General features: G+C 36.7%; 1 protein-coding gene across 11 annotated transcripts in view; it reads right to left on the bottom strand.

Annotated features, from left to right (window-relative positions):
* The window catches only part of BTAF1 (B-TFIID TATA-box binding protein associated factor 1), a 106,960-nt gene that overhangs the window by 60,123 nt on the left and 25,202 nt on the right, over positions 1 to 21,635 (bottom strand). For 4 of the 11 annotated variants that reach the window (XM_016918852.3, XM_016918853.4, XM_063781974.1 and 1 more), the window contains 10 exons: positions 18,985 to 19,148; positions 16,669 to 16,805; positions 13,883 to 14,012; positions 13,241 to 13,309; positions 11,376 to 11,465; positions 10,664 to 10,759; positions 10,390 to 10,566; positions 7,879 to 8,019; positions 6,347 to 6,471; positions 3,815 to 3,935 (listed from right to left, as the gene is read on the bottom strand). In XM_016918852.3, coding sequence (XP_016774341.1) covers positions 3,815 to 3,935; positions 6,347 to 6,471; positions 7,879 to 8,019; positions 10,390 to 10,566; positions 10,664 to 10,759; positions 11,376 to 11,465; positions 13,241 to 13,309; positions 13,883 to 14,012; positions 16,669 to 16,805; positions 18,985 to 19,148 — 1,250 coding nt within the window. Of the gene's footprint in view, positions 1 to 3,814; positions 3,936 to 6,346; positions 6,472 to 7,878; positions 8,020 to 10,389; positions 10,567 to 10,663; positions 10,760 to 11,247; positions 11,466 to 13,240; positions 13,310 to 13,882; positions 14,013 to 16,668; positions 16,806 to 18,984; positions 19,149 to 21,635 lie in introns of all 11 variants that reach the window. The other 7 variants (XM_063781977.1, XM_063781979.1, XM_016918856.4 and 4 more) reach the window with 4 other exon arrangements.

The following is a 21,635-nucleotide window of genomic DNA, read 5'->3' as shown; positions in this document are numbered from 1 at the left end:
CTTTCCTGTGCTGTTCTCATGACAGCGAATAATTCTTACAAGATCTGACAATTTTAAAAACAGGAGTTTCCCTGCACAAGCTCTGTCTTTGCCTGCTGCCATCCACATGGACGTGACTTGCTCCTCCTTGCCTTCCACCATGATTGTGAGGCTTCCCCAACCATGTGGAACTAAGTCCAATTAAACCTCTTTCTTTTGTAAATTGCCCAGTCTCAGGTATGTCTTTATCAGGAGTGTGAAAAAAGGCTAATACACAGGATTTCTTTTATTTCCCAGAAAACCCAGCACAGAATCTCACACTAATTTACTTAACAAACATTGAGGGCCCATGCTTAAGAGGTGGCTGACATGCCACAAATTACATACAAAGACAATGGCATTCTGGTATAGGAAATGATAAAGAGTCATATTAAATGATAAAGAAATGAAGGCTAGTACCAAAGCCTTCATTTATGAGCCAGCAAGGGCAAATTCAAAAGGGAAAAAAAAAAAAATCCCTGGACAAGAAAATCAACATCAAAGAACACAGAGATGTTTTCACAACCAGGAAATTTTAAAAGCCGATATCCATAATCATTGAGGGACTAAAAATTGGAAGGCGAATTTTTTTTTTTTCTCAGACAGGGTCTCGCTCTGTTATCCAGGCTTGGCAGTGGTGCAATCTCGGCTCACTGCAGCCTCTGCCTCCCAGGTTCAAGCAATTCTTGTGCCTCAGCCTCCCGAGTAGCTACGATTACAGGCAGACACCATCATGCCCAGCTAATTTTGGTATTTTTAGTAGAGACAGGGTTTCACCATGTTGCCCACGTTGGTCTGGAACTCCTGGCCTGAAGTGATCCGCCCGCCTCAGCCTCCCAAAGTGCTGGGATCACAGGCCTGAGCCACCACGCTGGGCCTGACGGGGATTTATAACAATCTTGGGATCTTATTTATAGCAAAAATTTTAGAACAAGGGAGGAGGTATTACAAGACTAACAAAAGTGAGAAATCACAATTGACAGCAGAGAGGAGATAAAAATTAGGCAAAAGCAAACCGAAAAAGAACAGTTCAATTACTGCAAACAGTGACTCATGTATCTCAATATTCCCACAGTATGCTATAATAAACAGTATAAAAACTAATAACCAACAAATAATATTGGTGACTGATTCACCAAAAAAAAGTTAGCTTATGTTTAATATACTTTAAAATGATGATCTACTGTGGCAGTCATTTTAATAGCTAACTTTTTTTTTGTGGCAAAAAAAGTATATTTCAGTTATTTGAAAATTTCATTTATACAGAATACCTTATTTTCTAGTAATGTAAAGTTGGTATTACTAATAATAAAGTCACAAGTTAAAAATAGCCTGCAGGTGGCTTGATCACCTAATAAGGAATAAAAGGGCTTTAAAAAACAATATGAAACTGTATCTAAAATATACAAAGAACTCTTAAAATTCAACAATAAGAAAACAACCCAATATTAAAATAGGCAAAAGACTAGCTTGGGTAACCTAGCAAGACCTCATCTCTAACAAAAAAAAAAAAAAAAAATTTTTTTTTTTTAATTAGCCAGACATGGTGGTGCGTGCTTGTAGTCTCAGCTACTCAGGAGGCTGAAATGGGAAGATCACTTGAGCCCACGAGTTCAGGGTTGCAGTAAGCTATGATCACACCCATGCAACAGTGTGAGACCTTGTCTCAAAAATAAAATAAATAAAAATAGGCAAAAGCTGAACAGACACCTCACCGAAGATGAGAGGTAGATGGCGAATAAACATATGAAAAGATGCTTAACATCATGTATCACTAGGAAACTGCAAATTAAAACAACAATGAAATACTACTACACACTTATAAGAATGGCTAAAACCCAAAACACTGACAAAAAATGCTGGCCAGAATGTAAAGCAATAGGAACCCTCACTCATTGCTGGTAGAAACACAAAATGGTACAGCCACTTGGAAGACAGTTGGCAGTTTCTTACAAAAGTCAACATACCCTTACCATACAATTCAGCAGATACGCTCCTTGGTATTTACTCAAGTGAGTTGAAAACTTAATGCCCACATAAGAACCTGCACGTGAATGTTTCTAACAATTTTATTCACAATTGCCAAAAACTGGAAGCAATTAAGATGTCCTTAGAAGGCAAATGAATAAACTGGTACAGACAATGGAGTATCATTCCGTGATAAAAAGAAATGGGCTACCATGACATGAAAAGACATGGAGAAACCTTAATTTCATATTGCTAAGTGAAAGAAGCCAATTTGAAAAGGCAGCATACTATATGATTCCACTATGTGATATTTTGGAAAAGACAAAATTAAGGAGACAGTAAGAAAGATCAGTGGCTGTTAAGGGTTCAGGGACAGGGAAGGAAGGATGAATAGGTGGAACACAGGGGATTTTGGGGATAGTTAAACTACTCTGTATGATACTGTAATGGTGGGTACATATTATTGTACATTTGTAAATGTACAATATGTACAAAATGTACAGAAGAGTGAACGAACCCTACTGTAAAGTGTGGACTTTCATGTATCAATATTGGCTCATCAGTTTTAATAAATGTACTACACTAATGCAAGATGTTAACAATAAGGGGAACTATGTGTGGGTAGTAGGAGGGATAAAAGGGTATTCAGGAACTTTCTGTACTTTTCCTTCATTTTTTCTGTAAATCTAAAACTGCTATTAAAAATAAAGTCCATATATACAAAAAGAACGATATGAAGAGAAAAAATTTGGTAACTTCAAAGGGTCTACATAAAATGAATTTAAGAATTCACATTTAGGCAAAAATCATAAAAATAAAGCAAAAATGAAATGAAAATTAAGAACAACCCATGCCAGCTGTCGTATCAGCCCATGCTTGATCAACTGAGAACTGTAAAACAGACCTGACAGTTGTTCTCAGAGATTTGGATTAGACAAAATCAAAACGATAATGCCAAACAAAATTTACAGATGTTTATTTACAGAAGTTCAACAGAGTATCATGCTGCACATTAAAGCAAGTCTACACAAAATGTTCCTAATTCACATGAGAATCCACGGTTAGTGAACACAAAAGAGGCACTTATTCACTACTTAGTCACTATTTTTAAAAAATGATTGGCCCAAACTGTAGTACCTACTAACTGCACACTAGAAAACTAAATTTCTTATTGATAGTCCCCTAAATCTAGGTATTTTGTTTGACCTATAAGGTTATTTTAAAAATGGGAATGTGAAGCCTTTTATAAACAGGGCAAGGACTCCTAAGCTCACCACAGGCTCCATTTACACACTGTTATTATCTGAATGATCTCTGTAGACATTTCAACGTGACTCCTGAAGTATACTATCCTTGAAAATAGCATGCTCTTAAGATTGAAAAATCTTTAAATAAAGGCAAGAGCCTGGGAATTCCTTGGTAAGTCTTTAAGAGTTGTACTCGAGACCTTCAAATGTAGCCTTCTCACCTGGGCCATGGGTTCTGCCAGTCACCCAACTGTCAGCCACACAGACAAAGAGCATGCAAAGACTATATAACAGGTCTCTGACAGGAAGAGACTATTCAATCAATCACTCATTCAACAAACATTTACTGAGGACTTCCTATGTGTTAAGCATGATTTCAAGTGCTGAGAATACAACCTAGAACAAAATATTAAAATATTTCTGCTCTTACAGTGATTATATTCATCTACATGGTTACCATACCACTAGGCCCAACATTGTCCTGATCTTTGGATATACAGCAAGGGTAAGCTAAAGACCAGGTTTATTTTATAAAATTAATTTATATAAGTTTCAAGACTGCTATAGTTATCAGTTCTTACCTGGTCCTGTGTTGATAATAACGTAAACAGAGTTTCCAATGCTGCTCTTCGAACTGATGATATAGTGTGATGCAAAAAAGGCCAGACACGTGGAACTAAAACTGTCAGTGACTGTTGAATACTAATAAAGAAGACACAAATTAATCTTACTTATTCTAAGTTGTAACTCTGTAGATACATTATCTAAATATTCTCATGGGATCTAGTGATGCTGACACCATGTGACTTTTTTGATGAATAAATTCTTAAAAGATAATACAGTTTTCATATGAACATTCATGTAACAATGTCATTCACAACTGTTATCGTAGCAACAGAAGAGCCAGAGCAAATGCAGTCAAAACGAAGGGTAGAAATACTAACATCAGGTTCTTCTATGGCACTAATGCTATGAGTCACCTTTATCAAGTTAGGACTTTCCAATATAATTGTTCTTAGGAAAATGGGACATGTATCCTAGCTGGTAGTCAGCCTACATGATCAGGATTGCTAATCCTTACTTCTTCCCCATGGCTAACCCCAATGGGCAGATACACATAATTTCCATCTCCCTTTGGGGCCATCTCTGTCACATATCAAATGAGCAAGTGGTGGTATGGTAGCAACTTTGACATTTATTATCCTGGTATAGTATTACTAAGTTAGGAAAACTCAAATTTCTTCCTTCTCATAGATTAAGTTTTAAATGGGGAAGCAAACAAAGCCAAGTCTAGACTAACTTGGGCCACAGGATTCCTGTCACATTCATAAGTCATTTGTAAAAGTTACCTGCAACTAGGAAATAATTCATAAGCAGCATTTGAAATATATGGCTCCATAGAAAAAGACATGAGCAAAAAATAATATGCCACTGTATTTGGTCTTTTGTGGTTCCTCCCAGGAGGCCTATCTTTTAACACTATTTTCATTACTTGCAGGTTTGTATGAACACCACCTTCTTGTATTTATTTTCATATTTAGCAAATTTATTTATAAAATTCTAACTTAAACACAGGTACACATAGACATAAAAAAGACACAAAACACATAAAAGCATTATAACAAAGTCTTGTTAAATGTCTAACTGTTCATGCTCCAAATAACATGCTACATTTCTTCTTACATAAACTAGAAGAAAGTATCTGCCAAGTATCACAATATATGAAGCAAATTTGAAACAAAAAAGACGTAAAACTACATTATTTCACATTGAATTAATAGAATTTTCACTATATTCTTTTTTATATTATCCAGTTTTTCTGACACCATCCACTAGGCCCATAGGCCAAATCAATTCCACCCATTTTTTTTTTAAGTAGAAGTTTTATGTGTACACAGGCACGTTCATTCTCTTATGTATTACCCATGTACAGCTGTTTTCACACTACAGTGACAGCTTAGTAGTTTTGACAGACAGACTGGCTCACAAAACAAAAATACTCACTATTTGGGCCTTTGCAGAAAAAGATTACCAATCCTTGATTTACAGTAATGAAAAACCCCTTCATCTTGCAGCTTAAAGAGGGCTTTCACATAGATTAACTCATTTAGTTTGTACAGCTTTCATTAGTAATAGAAACATCGAAAATTAGGAAACCCCATAAATGTACTACCACTTCAATTTTTCTCTTCTTTTGCTTTTATAGGCACTTATTTTGCTATTCCTACTTATAGGCTATCCAACTAATCTAAACTTAGCATTAAAGTACTTCCAGTAGGTCAGTATTATTTGAAATATTTTCTACTTTTTTTATACATCTATGGGTTTCATGGGAAATACTCATAGAGCCAGAAACCACATATAAGCATTTATATGAACATTCACTGAACGCCCTCACTAGGACAAGAAGAGTAATTTTCCCATCTGTGAATTTTTTAAAGTTGCATAATAATTTTTTCTTCTCTGTCTCTAAGGACACTTATCTCTAACAATATTCAAGGGCCAGTCTAAAAGGTAGGGAATATGTTAATTCGCTGAGCTGAGATTCATATATCAGGACAGGAAAATTGGTGACACTAAATTTTTGATGTATGTTTTTGGCTTCACTTCATCTCTGCCTTTGGACATTATATTACATTATTATGTATTTCCTTCATGATAAGTAATTACTGAAATCAAGAACAAGAGTTGAAGACATGAACATTACAAAAAAAAAGTTCACAGAGGGGCAAGTTTTAGAAAATATAAAGCTGATGTTCGATGATAATTCTGTTAACTAAATGTTACTAAATAAAGCTAAAATTCTACCTTCTAGGGCTAGAACTGGAAATACTATTCAATGATTATATTTCTAAGTAAACAATTATAAGACGAACAAGACAATGAATTATATAACTGAAATATCTCAAGGGTAAAAAAAAATGATCTTTGTAAGCTGCTGCCCAGATGGCTAGAGTAAAAAAGACAAGGCCTTCTGAAAACGGTAGTCTTTGGCATCTCCAGCTTAAATAATATTATTCTTAAAGGTGCTAAAATATTGTATGTTTAGGCTGAATTATCTCGAAAGGTATGTAAAGACTTTTTACTTTATTCCACTAATTAGAAATAATTACCTGCATTGTTGGACCTGAGGATAAGTTAACAAGGATGAAAGGAGAGTCATAATACTATTTGTTGAAGCTGTTAGATCATCTAATTCCAGAAGAGCATCCCACAATGTATTTATAATGAAGGGTACCTATAAGATCAGTTTTCAAGAAAAGTTATCAATTTTGCACAAAATACTCACAAACCCTGCCAAATTGTATCCCAGGGGTCACTACTGATTCAACAACACATGCAATTCCAATGACCTTGGACGGTGTCAATTTTGAGTAAAGTTAAGGAGGTCACACTATTTGCCTTTAACAATTCTCTATTCCTTCTTTTTAATGCCATTCAATTCTACTTTGATACTTCCCTGCCTGACCAGACTCATAATGGGTAGAATTCAGAAAATAAGAGCCACAACTATTTTATGTAAAAAACTTAACTGTGAAAACAACAGAGCATCGAGACACAAGACATGTTCTTCTATGTAATTTTACTGCATTTAAAATGGTACTAATCATCATTTTAAAAATTTAGTTTTTAAGCTCTTAAAATACTGCTTACTGTACTTCTAACTTTGTGTTCTGATTTTGATAATAAGGTGGAAAGTCAGCCAGATCTTTTAAAAAGTCATTTCAAAAAATGAGACTAGAGGGGTGGGTGTGATGGGTCACACCTGTAACCCCAGCACTCTGGAAGGCCAAGACTGGGAAGATCTCTTGAGCTTAGGAGTTTGAGACCAGCCTGGGCAACATAGGGGGACTCTCCCATCACTACAAAAAATAATTTTTTTTTTTTTTTTTTTTTTTTTTTTTTGAGACGGAGTCTCACTCTGTCATCCAGGCTGGAGTGCAGTGGCGCGATCTCGGCTCACTGCAAGCTCTGCCTCCCGGGTTCACGCCATTCTCCTACCTCAGCCTCCTGAGTAGCTGGGACTACAGGTGCCTGCCACCATGCCTTTTAAAAAATCAGCCAAGGCACAGTGGCATGTGTCTGTAGTCCCAGCTACTTAGGAGGCTGAGGCAGGAAGGACTGCTTGAGCCCAGGAGAGTGGGGCTACATGTCATCCACTGCACTCTGGCCTGGGTGACAGAGTGAGACCCAAGAAAAGAAAGAAAATGTTATGTGTATATATAGATTACACAGCACTTATTAGTTAATAATTAATACTAATTAATAATTAATAATGAGAGGAGGAGAGGAGAGACAGGGAGGGAAGGGGAGACTAGATTTTAAAAAAAAATCCAAAAACTAAAATCAAAACAAACAAAAATCCAATATATCTAAAAACCAGGAGTAAAATTAGGAAGAAATGGCTGCATTCTTCTCAAGGAAGTTCCCTATATATTATGTACATGAAGGGAAAGCAGACAAATGGATCCAATTCACTCTTCCAAAGTACAATATATAATCAAGATTGCATGCATCAGAGGGCTGTTGTTAAAAAAAAAATTGAAGATGAAGGAGAAAAATGTACACAATGTATTTTCTAATACTCCATATCCCAAAAGAAAACAAGCTCTATAGTAAGAAACTGTAAAAATATTTAATTTACCTTTTGTGTCTGAAGATAGACAAGGCTTTCTACTACAGGCACTAATGATGCTGCAGCAACAGCTCTGACATCATCATCAAGATCCTGGAGTCCTTCAATTATTCTAGTTAAAACTTTAGGCAATAAAGTATTAATTACATCCTGTAAAACAGTACATGAAAATAAATTAATTGTCTATTCTACAGTTACTGTGCTTAAACATTTTAAAATTTAAATTTGCCACATGACAGCTAAATTCCAATATTTATAGTCATGCACTGCTTAACAATGGATACATTCTGAGAAATACATCAGGCAATTCTGTCATTCTGTGAACATTATAGAGTGTACTTACACAAACCTAAACAGTATAGCCTATACCACGCCTAACTATGTGTGTGACACAGCCTATTGCTTCTAGGCTACAAACCTGCACAGCATGTTACTGAACTGAATACCATAGGCAGCTACTAACAAAATGATAAATATTGGTATATTTAAATACAGAAAAGGTACAATTAAAGTACAGTATTATAATCTTATGGGACCACCATCATATATGTGGCCCATCATTGACTGAAACATCATTATGACTGTACCTACTAAAAAACAACCACATAAACAAAAATGTAACATCAATAGAAGCCTAAGTAATCCCATTTGAAAAAGACAAGGGCATCAACTACTTTATTCAATGAGACATAAAACATCAAAACATGTTTTATACGTAAGACTATGAATTCTCTGTGTGAATACACACACACACAAACCCCTCTGCCAGAATCCTAGCCTCCATATCTCATTCAATGCCACCGACAACCAAAAGGAAAATGAGAGAAGAGTGAAAGAAAAGCCATACCTTCCCACTTCTCATTATTCCAATTTAATGTCTTTTCATTTCCCCCAACAGACCAGGCCCCAGACATTACTCCTGTGATCATATACTAGGAATCTCACTGAGAACTGGTCTCACTACGAAATAGGGATAATATTTCAAAAACCAATAAGGTGCTTTCCATTTCCATATAAGTCTATTGTTATCTACAGAGGCTAGAGTGCAGAACACAGAAAAAAAGGTTTTGTTTATGGGGGTAAGAGGGTGGCTGCCAAGGGGAGAAGAGAACTAAAAGGGGCAGGAAAAGCAAGGAAGGGAGCAGAGGGAGAAAAGAGTTGGACAGAGAGTTCAGGTCTCTCAGCAGAATCACGAATGCTTTGTTATTGGCAGTTAAAGAAAGGAAAAAAAAAAAGACAATCTTAGAAAACTTCAAAAGGCCTTTGAGCTTGCTTTTTGAGACAGAAAGGGAGGTTCCAATCTGTTATACAGTGAGCATGGGAAGAGAAGAAAAGCTGGCACAAAGCATTAAGTAGCCATAATGGATAGTGAAATGCCTATATAGGCCAATGCCTAACACCCTGACAATGCTGATCCCAACTGGAAAGTATTATGGGAAATTAAACTGGTAAGAAAAGGTCCTGGTCTCTCTCTAGCTCCTCATTCATAATCTCTCCTTTACTTCCACGTCTCTTCTTTTTCGTCAACACTCACTCTTTGCTGACCCATTATGTTCAGAGTCAAGACAACTATTTGTGGAAGTCCCTAATTCTGTCACTAGATCTATGGTGGAGAAGCAGGGAGAAGGAGAAAAGAGATGTTTTACTGGCATCTCATATTGGAAATCAGAATCAATTTTTCCACAAAAATATTATGTGTATATATAGATTACGCAGCACTTATTAGTTTAGTAAAGGACTTTAGATATATTTATATATGAAATAGGCTTTTGTGGGCCAATCTAAGAACTGAATTCCTAGCCAGAATATATCAGAGTTTTTAATAACCCACTAAGGGAACATAAATGTTCCTGAGTAGGGGACTATGTGCATATGCAGGTATTTTCATCCTAGATGATGTATAACATTACACTAAACACTGTTCTATAAGACATGCCATTTAGTTTCTAGTTCTAGTACTAACCTTAACTAGTTTTGTGACCATCAAGGCATCTAATTTTTCAGAACTTATTTCCCTATATGAAAATAATCAGACTACATGCATTTTCTTCTTCTAAGCTTTGTCATAAAGGATTAAAAAAAAAAAAAAACTGACAGTTTATGTAAAAAGTACATGACCATACAGATTGTCTGCTTTAACCTTTGATGTCTACTCCTGTATGTATACTGCATAACTTGGCACCATGTTGTATAGCCCTCAGAGCATGTATTCAATATTTAAATGAGTTAAAACAGTAAAACCAAATCATGAAGAGCACTGAATTAACTGTAGCAATGGATTAAAAAGGAAAAATAATCTTTGAACTTAAAGAGCAAACAATGTAACTAACCATCTTTTGATTTATACTTAAATTCTTATGAGCGCCACCTATCTCTATGACACTGTCTCAAGACGGCAAATCTTGGAAGACTGGCTTCTCTGTAACAGTAAGAATCTACGGCCATTTCGTCTAATTAGTGAAAATATACTATAAGGGGAAAAAACTCTCCCACATAAGCTTCAAAACTTGAAATATTTACCTGACGGACTGCCAAAGCATATTTTATTCCCAGCAGACCACCATGTCTAACTTCCCATTGTTCTTGTGTAAGTAATTTTAGCAGCACATCCACAGTCTTATGAACTCCTGTTTCGTTCATGTGTTTTAAAACCACACCTAATGTTTGAGCACAAGTTTCACGAACTGGTGCCACAACCTACAGACAAAAAAGGAAGAAAACTCATATTTGCAAAAAACATATTTTGTAGAATTTAAAATTTGATTGGGCAAAGCCTCCCTTAAATGATACTTACTTCATCAGAAACAAAGTCTCCAAATCTGTCTAATGCAAAAACACAAAGGAGTCTAATAACCAAGTCTTCCAACCACTCTTGATGCTGCTGAATCATCTGTTAAAATATAATATATATATATATATATACACACACACACACACGCATATTTTTTTAACATAATTTTTTAAAAAACAAAGATCACACTTTGTACTGGGGACTTGGGGGACACCTTAGGTCCAAAATCAAAAATAAAATATGGGAACAGATTTTAGCTGTAGGAACAATAACCAAAAAGTAGAATAGTCCCAATTAATGTCTTTAATATTAAACATATCTCATATCCCCTTTGATCATTAATTCAATTCAGATATACTATATCACAATTCTTAAAATTCATGGATTGTATTATGTTACTCGCACTCCAAGAGAAATTAAGAAACTAATTACTTAAGGTTGTTCTCATATCAAGCACACCGGTCATATATCTATTATTTATACTATTACCAGTGTCTCCAGGCAATACCAATTATGTTGCTCACTGACCTCTCAACTAGCCTCTTATTCATCTTACTCTACTTTTCAATCCATTGTATGATATTTACCTTTTCATATCTCTTCCTCTTATTTACCTCTCATTCCTACTTCACGGCACATACTCGTTACTTCCCTACATTGGAAAAAGATGCCAACTATTAATACTTGGTGATAATTGTTGCATTAATACACTTACCTCTTCTAAAGTGCTGTCACCCATTTTACCACCACTTTTCCCATGAGCTTTAAGAATTTCCCTAAGTCCAGTGCCTGCACCATGTCGAACCTGAAAAGAACGAAGAAGCAAATGTCAGATGTTAAATGTTTAAGAAACAAAGTTTGATTTTTCTTCTATACGAAATAGGGATACTGTATTTTTAAGAAATTAGAATAAACTAAGTGGAACTTTACAAGAATGTATTTTTCTTCAACTATCTAAGAAGAATTACACATATACATTTCAGACTGCTTTTAGTTATATGGAATTTTTTAAAAATCAAGCAAGAAAACAGCTATTCTAAAATCCTTTTGAGATATAAATCCACATTGCTTTCACTCCCTTATCCTCTACCTTCATTCAGCACTATCCACAGCAAGAGAGAGGAAAGAAAGTATCGTATAGTGTTTTTGTTTGTTTGTTTGTTTGTTTTTTGAGATGGAGTCTCACTCTGTTGCCCAGGCTTGAGGGCAGTGGTGCAATCTTGGCTCACCGCAACCTCCGCCTCCCGGGTTCAAGCGATTCTCCTGCCTTAAGCCCCCCAAGTAGCTGGGATTTCAGGCGCCCGCCACCACGCCCGGCTAGTTTTTCTATTTTTAGTAGAGACAGGGTTTCTCCATGTTGGCCAGGCTGGTCTCAAACTCCTGACCTGAAGCGATCTGTCCGCCTCAGCCTCCCAAAGTGCTAGGATTACAGGCATGAGCCACCACGCCCAGCCCAAGGTGTTCTTTATAATCCCAACACATGTATTTTCAAAATATGTGCATCAAAACTAAGCTCCAGGCTGGGCGCGGTGGCTCACACTTGTAATCCCAGCACTTTGGAAGGCCCAGGTGAGCAGATCACTTGAGCTCAGGAGTTCAAGCAAGACCAGCCTGGCCAAAATGATGAAGCCCCATCTCTAATAAAAATATTTTAAAAAGTAGCCGGGTGTGGTGGCACGCACCTGTAGTCCCAGCTACTCAGGAGGCTAAGCCAGAAGAATCGCCTGAACCTGGGTGGCGGAGGTTGCAGAGAGTCAAGATCGTGCCACTGCACTTCAGCCTGGGAGACAGAGTGAGACTCCATCTCAAAAAAACCAAAAAGCGAAAAACCTAAGCTCCAAAGCTACCAATGATAAGTGAGTGCCAAAAGAAGACAATACAAATAAAATGTCTTATGATTAATGCATCACTATACCCCTGGGGATAAATCACCTTTCTTTGAGAAGGTGAGGCTACTTTCTGCAGTGTCATCTGGAAAGGAAAAGAACAAGCTATTGACACTGTACCCACTTCTTAAGACCCCATGAGTTATGACTTGAGTAACTTTAAATAGAATTACACCAAGGAAAGGCAACTAAAAGGTATTCTAAATAAATGTTTTTTAAATTACACAGAGGCCAACAGAAGGGAGAAACAATGGTTTGAAACTACCAATCCTCAACTTCAAGCAGAGGAACTTCACTCTTCTCTTCTACACATTGGGAACTGTTCAAGATGTTCTCTAAAGATTTCTGAGGCTAAAAAGCTGGCTTGGAAACTACTGCTCTTGATCAATCAAAATTGTCCACTTCCAAAGGAAAGGAAGTATTTTTTTTACTGCCTGGGAGAGATATGCAAGCCTTTGGATTATAATTGAAAGAACGAAAAGAAATAAACAATTCACTAAAGAATATGACTGAAGGATATGAAAGGTGAAAATCAATTTATAGTTTTCTATTTAGGTCAATGATATGACGTGCCCTGAGTCCTGAGACAAACAGAGAAGAATAGGGACTCTGACAAAGTATATTGCTCTTGACATTGTTCCCTTCATTAGCACAGAAAATAGAGCTGAGAAAAACTGTAATGAAGAAATCTTACCTCCCAGGAGGGATTAAAAAGGTCATTGCAAAGTTCTTCACAAAAGCTTTCCAAAGGCCATTCATTTGTCTGAATAAGAAAAACAGAATTACTACTAGTTCAAAAGGTCTATTTTATGCTAACAATTTAAGTAACTTAATAAATGTTATTTGTAGGTCTAGTAGTAGCAATCAGGCTTTTAAAATTTTAATTTTTTTAACTAATTAAGATATATTTTTACTAATAAAATTTCTCTCAATAGACAGATTATTCAATACTTTCAATGATATATTAGTTTGAAAAAGATTTATAAGCAATTTTTTTTTTTTTTGAGACAGAGACTCGCCCTGTAGGCCAGGCTAGAGTGCAATGGTGCAATCTCAAGTCACTGCAACCTCTGCCTCCTGGGTTCAAGCGATTCTCCTGCCTCAGCCTCCCAAGTAGCTGGGATTACAGGCACGTGCCACCATGTCTGGCTAATTTTTTATATCTTTAGTAGAGACAGGGTTTCACCATGTTGGCCAGGCTGGTCTCAAGCTCCTGACCTCGTGATAACGCCCGCCTCGACTTCCCAAAGTGCTGGGATTACAGGAGTGAGCCACCGCTGCTGGCCCAAAGATTATAAGCAATTTTAATGGATACTTTAGAGTCTTTCAAGAGTACCTCTTCAATTAAGGAAGAGCTGTCTGGAATATTATCAATCAAGACTTTGGAATCATTTGCAGACTGATTAATAACAACATTTGCTATTTTCCGTCTCTTTTCTTCTGGCTCCCCATCAGTGCTATCATTGCTAAAAAATAAAAGTCACCATTTAGAAAATGAATAAAGCGTAATGTGAACCACAATGAATGAAATGAATAAAAGATAATGTGAATCACAACAAATTTAAAATAATCCATCATTTAAACAAATGTTTTACACCATATTCTGCTTATATGATTTACTTAAAATCCCATGTATCAAATGACTAACTGCTTAAAATTTTTTGAGCAAAATATATTCTAACTACACTATAGGTTGGTGAATTCTTTTTTTCAAATTGGATCTTGAATTTAATAGGCCATTTTTCCGTCCTCTCTACAATCAGCTCATCATCTTTTTTATAACCTGCATATAACCTGCATCTGGTCCAGCATAACACTAACGTTTTTAGGCTTTTATATACTAGAGAAAACTAATATACTGAGCAATACAGTATAATCTTACCAGTTCTTGAAAAATATGGAGAGAGAAACAATTGACCAATGAAAAAAGGATATAGAAAATTTGAGGAAATGTTCTATTATGACTTAAAGACCAAAAATTTTGAGGCTAGCCTAATATTGGAAAGGAGAGGACAAGTCAAACTACTTTTATTCAGCATTTAGAAAAGAAAAACTTAGCACATTTTAAAGCATATACAGCATTATTTTCTATAAATACTTCTCCCCTCTCTCCATCTTAATAGTGAAATTTATTTGGCCAACCATTTTTTCTATAAGGTGATAAAAGAAATCTGAGCCTCCCTCTCATTTCCTATTACTCTTCCCTTAATTATCTCCACATCTAGCCACATTAGTAGGTCACCTTAAGTCCCTGAACTTGTTAGGCATGTTTCCCCTTGCAGGCATTTGTCCTTGTAATTCCCTCTATTTGGAAAGCATAACATTTTCTTAAACTATTTAAAACTATTGAAACTTTTCCTAGATATTCACAGGACTAGCACTCTCATTTCTTTCAGATTGTTACTCAAAAGTCACCTCTAGGAAGCCCTCCTAGACCTTCCTATCTAAAATTTCAAACTCTATACCCCAAAAATATTTCACATGTTCCTTCCCTGTTTTATCTTCTTTTCCTTAACGCTTATCTGTATTTTATATATATACACACATATATACACACACACTGTATTTTACTTATTTATTTCCCATCTTTCTTTCCCTCCAGACTATAACCTCCGAAGGCAGGAATTCTTCTCTATTTTATTCACACATGTCCTCAGGGCCTAGAACAATACCTGGCAAATAGAAGGTATTTAATAAATGTTTGTGAAATGAATGACTCATGAACTCTGAAAAATAAAGTCGAATATTTCCAACATTCAAATCTTTGGCTAAAAGTGCTTGTATGAATAAAAACCAGTAGAAAAACGTATTAGGTTACTATATGATCTTAATGAGCTGTTAACTTTTAAAAAATCTTGTCATTAACAAGCTGAATAAAAGGTTTGCAGTTAAAGATTTAACCTCAAGTATAAATTTCTACCAAGTATATGTTTATTATTTATCCCCCTTTGTGCCTAGCTTTTAAACACTAAACACTTTTTAGCTTTATGTGAATACATATAACAAAAAGCTCTGTCATTTGCAAATCCTATTTTCCGAGGCTTTTTATTAATTCAGCATTTATGCAAACATTTCCTGAGCACCACTAAAGATTCTTATTTAACAGATCTGAGTGGGACCCAAGAATACACATTTTTGGCCAGGTGTGATGGCTCAAGCCTATAATCCCGACACTTTGGGAGGCCGAGGAAGGAGGACCACTTGAGCCAAGGAGTTAGAGACCAGCCTAGGCAACATAGGAAGACCTTATGTCTACAAAAAATTTAAAAATTAGCCACACATGGTGGTTCACACCTGTAGTCCCAGCTACTTGGGAGGCTGAGGCAGGAGGATTGCTTGAGCCTGGGAGTTTGAGGCTGTAGTGAGCTACGATCGAGCCACTGCACTCCAGCCTGGGCGACAGAGACTGCATCATAAAAAAAAAAACCAAAAAAAAAAAAACCAGCATTTTTTTTTACAAGGTCCTCGAAGAGCACCTGAAGGAAATAGTTTTGAACCACCCTTTGAGAAATGCTGCTCCAAGCCATGCATAGATGATCACTTTTAGTAACTTATGAAGAAACAGAGGACAGTGACTTTACCCACGGAGTTCTTTTCTTCAACAGGACTACATAAACTAGCCTAGATTATCATTGGCTATTTAGCATAGCCCCAGCTTAAGGCACAGGTGAGGTAATATCGTGACAATACCTCCCACTTTACCAAGGGAGTATTCTTAACTTGTGGTCCTTAGACACCTCTCTGATTTCATTCTCTATCACTCTCCTGTGCACTCATCCCAGTATAGAAGGCCATACTGCCCTTCTATTTGTTTCTTGATTATTCCATGTTTAAGGCATTTAAACTTGTTTCTTCTGCCTGGAATGCTCTCCCCTTTGGAGATCCTCAGCCCTCATTCAAAACTGATAATTAGTAGGAAAAAAGTCTGTACATGTGGATTTTTCTGGGGAAGTGGTCTCAGTTCCTAGTAACAATGAATACTCTCTGACAATTGAGTAAGAGAATCCAAACAGTACTCCCCAGCTAAATATGTCAGCAGAATGTTTCTATAAATCAAGCAGACACAGATTAAAGCCACAGAGCCCTCTTGTTTTAAGTGAATAAGCAAAAAAAGATTACTACCTCTTCTCATTAGTTTCCACTGCATCCCTGGATCTCTGTTTTGCAAATAACTTGGCCATTCTTTTAGCTTTGTTCTTTTGTCTATTGCTCATTCCTGCTCGAAACTCTGAGTCAATCAATTCAGCTGCCTGAAGAGTCTAAAAGAATAAAAGAATGCTGAGTTGGAACTTTTGAAATTAAAATAAGTACCTATAGTCTCAGCCTCAGAAGAAGACCAAGTCTATAAATTTCAGTATATATACATGGATCACATTCTTTTTTGACAGGCTCACACTCTTTTGTTGTATGACTGTACCATAATTTCAGTCTTTTCCTCCCTTTTCTCTATTATTCCAACTCCCAACAGATACACATATGCTTCTTAACTTTTTTTATGCTACATTATGAGGCACAAATGTATGATCCTAACCCACAGAGAAGGCCTTGAAGAGGTAAGACTTCAAAATAAAAATAATATCACCAAAAAGTTATGAGAATAAATGTCAATAGAAGAAACTGATCATCACCATCTGCTGAAAAAAATAAATAAATAAATTATAGCCTTAAGTGATTGGTCCAGCATGCTACAGTCCAACTTAGCTCATATGCCCCTTTCCTCTTAACTACTTACTGTCTACTCTTTTTGCTCTTTTCCATTCACAGAAGACACTATAAAGTCTGTGTGTTAGATTTTTAAGCTCAAGCCTAAAAATCCCTTCTGTGCCTAACCATAAGATTCAACTGAAATTCATACTTCCACAAACAGTTAAGGTCACTGGTGTGGATGTTCTGCTGCAGTCTTGATCAAGAACCATGGGCACATATATAAGCAATGCAGCTGTAATGACCTATGGCAACGATGAACCTCAAGCAACTTCCCCCAAAGGTCCATGATATATAAACCTGGATTTTGCAAACCCCAAATTAGTGTTGCCTATCCCGCACCCAATTAATCTGATCTGTATAGCCCACTTTCTAATACACCTGCCCATTCATTTTCTTACACCATGTTCAATTACCCATACTGTGATCATATTATTGCATTTTTATTCTCATTTATTTTATTCTATTATCCTCTTTATCTTCTAGTTACATCTTACACTTTCCTTTCTACCCCATTTCCTTCTGTTCCTTTCAGGGTGTTGCTGTATTCTGGCCTCTTCATACTCTCTTTTTTCTCTCCTAGTATCTGCCTTTCTACCCCCTTGTCTGCAGAAGTTACTCATCATCACTCACACCCCCAACCCTAAAAAATACACTTTACAAATTCTAATGGTTTAAAGTGCCATTCGTATAAAGGCAAATAGAACCATTCTCCACTGAAGCAAAGGAAAAGACCAGGAGAATGACAAGACAGGAGATTCATAATTGCAAAGCAGGAATTTTTAATGCGGCCCATGGACCCCTAAAAGAATACTGGGGGTCAGGTAAAAGAGTACTGAACCGCTTGAGATGTAGTATCTCATATGTGCATTTTTCCGAAGAGAGCCACAGCTTTTACTAGAGCTTCAAAAGAGTCTGTGGCATAAAAAAAGTTAAGAAGCACAAATGTATCCACTGGGAACTGGAATAGAGGAAGAGGAAGAAAAGAGTGAAATTACGGTACAGCCACAAAACAAAACAGCATGAAGCTGTCCAAAAAGAATGCGGTCAATCTGAATATACTGACACATTAAGCTGTATGAAGTGAGAAAAGGTAAACATGGCTTAAAAGGAATATATATATACACACACACACACACAAACACACACGCACACATATACATATATACACACACACAAACACATGCACTTGGTACACAGAAGTTTCAGAAATGATGCACAAGTAACTTGAAAATGGTTGTCTATGGGGCATGAAAATGTCTGTGTCCTGTTGGCAAAAAACTTCCTTTTAATTCATATTATATACCCTTTTTCGGTTGTCTTATTTCTCACTTATAAAAAAAAGAATAAATCATAACACTAAACACTTCTACTATCATATCTGACTGTAACAGCCCTTATTATCTCTCACTCTCCCAAAAAATTACTTTTCCCTACATCAAAGAACATACCAAAAAAAGAGCAATTGCAGCAATTAGAATCTTTCAATACCAGTAGTGCCTAAAAGGTCTACTACAACTTAACAGTCCAGTGTCTGGGAGGTAGGTTGAGCATCTAACTCTATAGAATCTGTCATCAGAAATCCAGTTAAAAAAAGATGCTAAATTATGGTGGCACTAAGCAGCAATGAACAGAGCTAAGTATAACATTTTCTTAAACTATAATTACATAAACAAAATGAAGCAAACCCTTTGTATTATTACTTGCAATCAAATAACCAAACGTTTTACCTACAGGTTGTTTGTTAACAAAGGATGCTGAAGTTGGGGTATAATCCAAATCCTCATCATTGAAAAGTTCTTCAGTACTCATTCCAATTGCTTCTCCCATATTAAGGCCAAGTTTCTTCTGTAATAATTTTCGTTGGCGTGCTATCCTCTCTTTAGGATCCACTTCACCTTTCAACAGAAAAGAAATACGTTTTCTCCAAATCAGTTAAGAAGTTTTCTAATACGTGCACATCAAACTCTATCAAAATAAAAAAATACACAAAGCATCCCTTCTGCCAATAAAACCAACCATATTCATTCATGATCATCTCATAAACTCTGTTACCTAATCACATTGGAAAATAGTGTTCTAGTTAACAAAACATTCTGGGAGTTTTCACTGAGATTCCCGCATTCCCCAACTGTTAATTAGTAAATATATATAAAATAATAAGATTCATTCCTGGGCCAGGTGCAGTGGCTCACACCTGTAATCCCAGCACTTTGGGTGGCCGAGGTGGGAGGATCACTTGAGCCCAGGAGTTTGAGACCAGTCTGGACAACGTAGGGAGACCCCATCTCTATAAAAAATAATTAGCAGGGCATGATGGTACACACCTGTAGTCCCAGCTACTCCAGGAGCTGAAGGTGAGAGGCTTGCTTCAGCCCAGGTCAAGGCTGCAGTGAGCTGTGATCAAAACACTGCAGTCCAGCCTGGGAAACAGAGTGAGACCCTGTCTCAAAAAAAAAAAAAATACATCTCTATGGAAACAAATCAATTTTATTTTATAGCTACACCTGTACCTCCTACGAAAGCTCTCACTGGGCTAAAAAAACATCTAGATTTTGCTCAACAGTAAAAGGGCTCAACAAACAAATGCTTACTCCAAGTGTAGCCGTTATGTATTCTGAGCTGATACAGCCCTAATATCCCAAATAATAAAGAGAATAAAAGTAGACAGGTTTTTAAATGTCTCAAGTAAAACCCTCAATCCTTCGGTGCAAAACAGACAAAACAGAACATACCAAAGGGCATTTAAAAATAAAAATTTGCCCTTAAAACAGCTAAGCTGTAAAAGACAGTTATACCTTACTGAAAAAAATTTGATATTTTAAAAACAATAACGATCTGCTTCTAATAATGGCTGAGTTAGTTCCTATCGGACTAACCCCCTGCACCTAACAAACTGGCCAAAACAGAAAAAACAAACTACCTAAAGGCACCAGGAAAAAAAAAAAAAGGCATTTACTTAGGGGAATTGTCAGTACTTAAAAAGATGGGAATAGCACTAAAAGCTAAAACCTACAAAAGCGAAAAGCTACAAAAAAAAAAAAAAAGTTTCCCCTTTTTGTAGCTTTTAGCCTGAAGATAGAGCCAGTACATGAAATGCGTGGCAGCTAAAATTTGAATTAAAAACCTAGTCTTCTTCCCCCCCCCCCAACAAAGGACAAGGTCTCTCACTCTGATACCCACGCTGGAGTGCAGTAGGTACAATCATAGCTCACTGCAGCCTCAAACTCCTGGACTTAAGGAGTCCTCCTGCCTCAGCCTTCTGAGTAGCTAGGACCATATGCATGTGTCACCATTCCTGGCTAATTTTTTTTTAATTTTTAATTTTAGAGATGGGGTTTATTATGTTTGCCCAGGCTGGTTTTGAACTCCTGGCCTCAAGCAGTCCTCCTGCCTTGGCCTACCAAAGCTCTGGGATTACAAGCGTGAGCCACTGCACCTGGCCAAAACCCACAATCTTTCTGGCTTGGCTTGAAGAATGAGAAGAGAGTTAGGGGCCATTACAATCCCAGGAAGTTAGAAAGGGAAAACCCCAAAAGAAAGAGAGCCAGAGAGAAGAGGGCCAAAATTCTCTGTAAACTCAGCCCAAATCTCTGGTTGACCTATGAACTATGCATGCCCAGAGCAGACTCCAAACAATGCAGCTAAAGCTAAAATCTAAAAAGCTAAAATCTAAAAACCTAAAATTGAGATTTGAGCTATTGTCCAGAGCAAAGAAGAATGAGTTTGAAATTTTGAGTTCCACCAAAGTAAATGTCTGCTAAAACAAGCAAGCAAAAACAAGCAAAACAATCTTTGGAAGAATGTAACAGAATCTAGTCTACACCGCATAACGTTCATAATGTGCAGAATAACTGACAAAATTAAAAGCAAAGAAAAGAAAATGTAACCCATTTTTAAAAGAAAGATAATTAATGGATACCAACTCTGAGATGTCTCAGATGTTAGAATTAAAAGGTTTTATTTAGGGTTTCTGTTTGTTTTTTGAGACAGGCTCTTGCTCTGCTACTCACGCTGGAGTGCAGTAGCATGGTGACAGCTCACTGGAGCCTTGTCCACCTAGACTCAAGCAATTCTCCCACCTCAGCATCCTGAGTAGCTGGGACCACAGGCATGCACCACCACACCCAGTTAATTTTTTATTTTTTGTGGAGGTGGGGTCTCTCTAGACTGCCCAGGCTGGTCTCAAACTCCTGGGCTCAAGACATCTTCCCACTTCGGCCTCCCAAAGTGCTAGGATTACAGGCCTGAGTTACTGCACCCAACCAGAATGCAAGATTCGTAAGCAACTAATATAACAACGCTCAATGTAAAAGAAGATACTGTCACAATGAATGAAAGATAGGATACCTTGGTAGAGAATCAGAAACTATAAAAAAGAACCA

The sequence above is a fragment of the Pan troglodytes genome, chromosome 8 (assembly GCF_028858775.2).
Source record: "Pan troglodytes isolate AG18354 chromosome 8, NHGRI_mPanTro3-v2.0_pri, whole genome shotgun sequence".
NCBI classification, from domain to species: Eukaryota; Metazoa; Chordata; class Mammalia; order Primates; family Hominidae; genus Pan; species Pan troglodytes.
The sequence above is the reverse complement of the archived record's forward strand: the minus strand, read 5'-3'. Positions and strand labels throughout refer to the sequence as shown.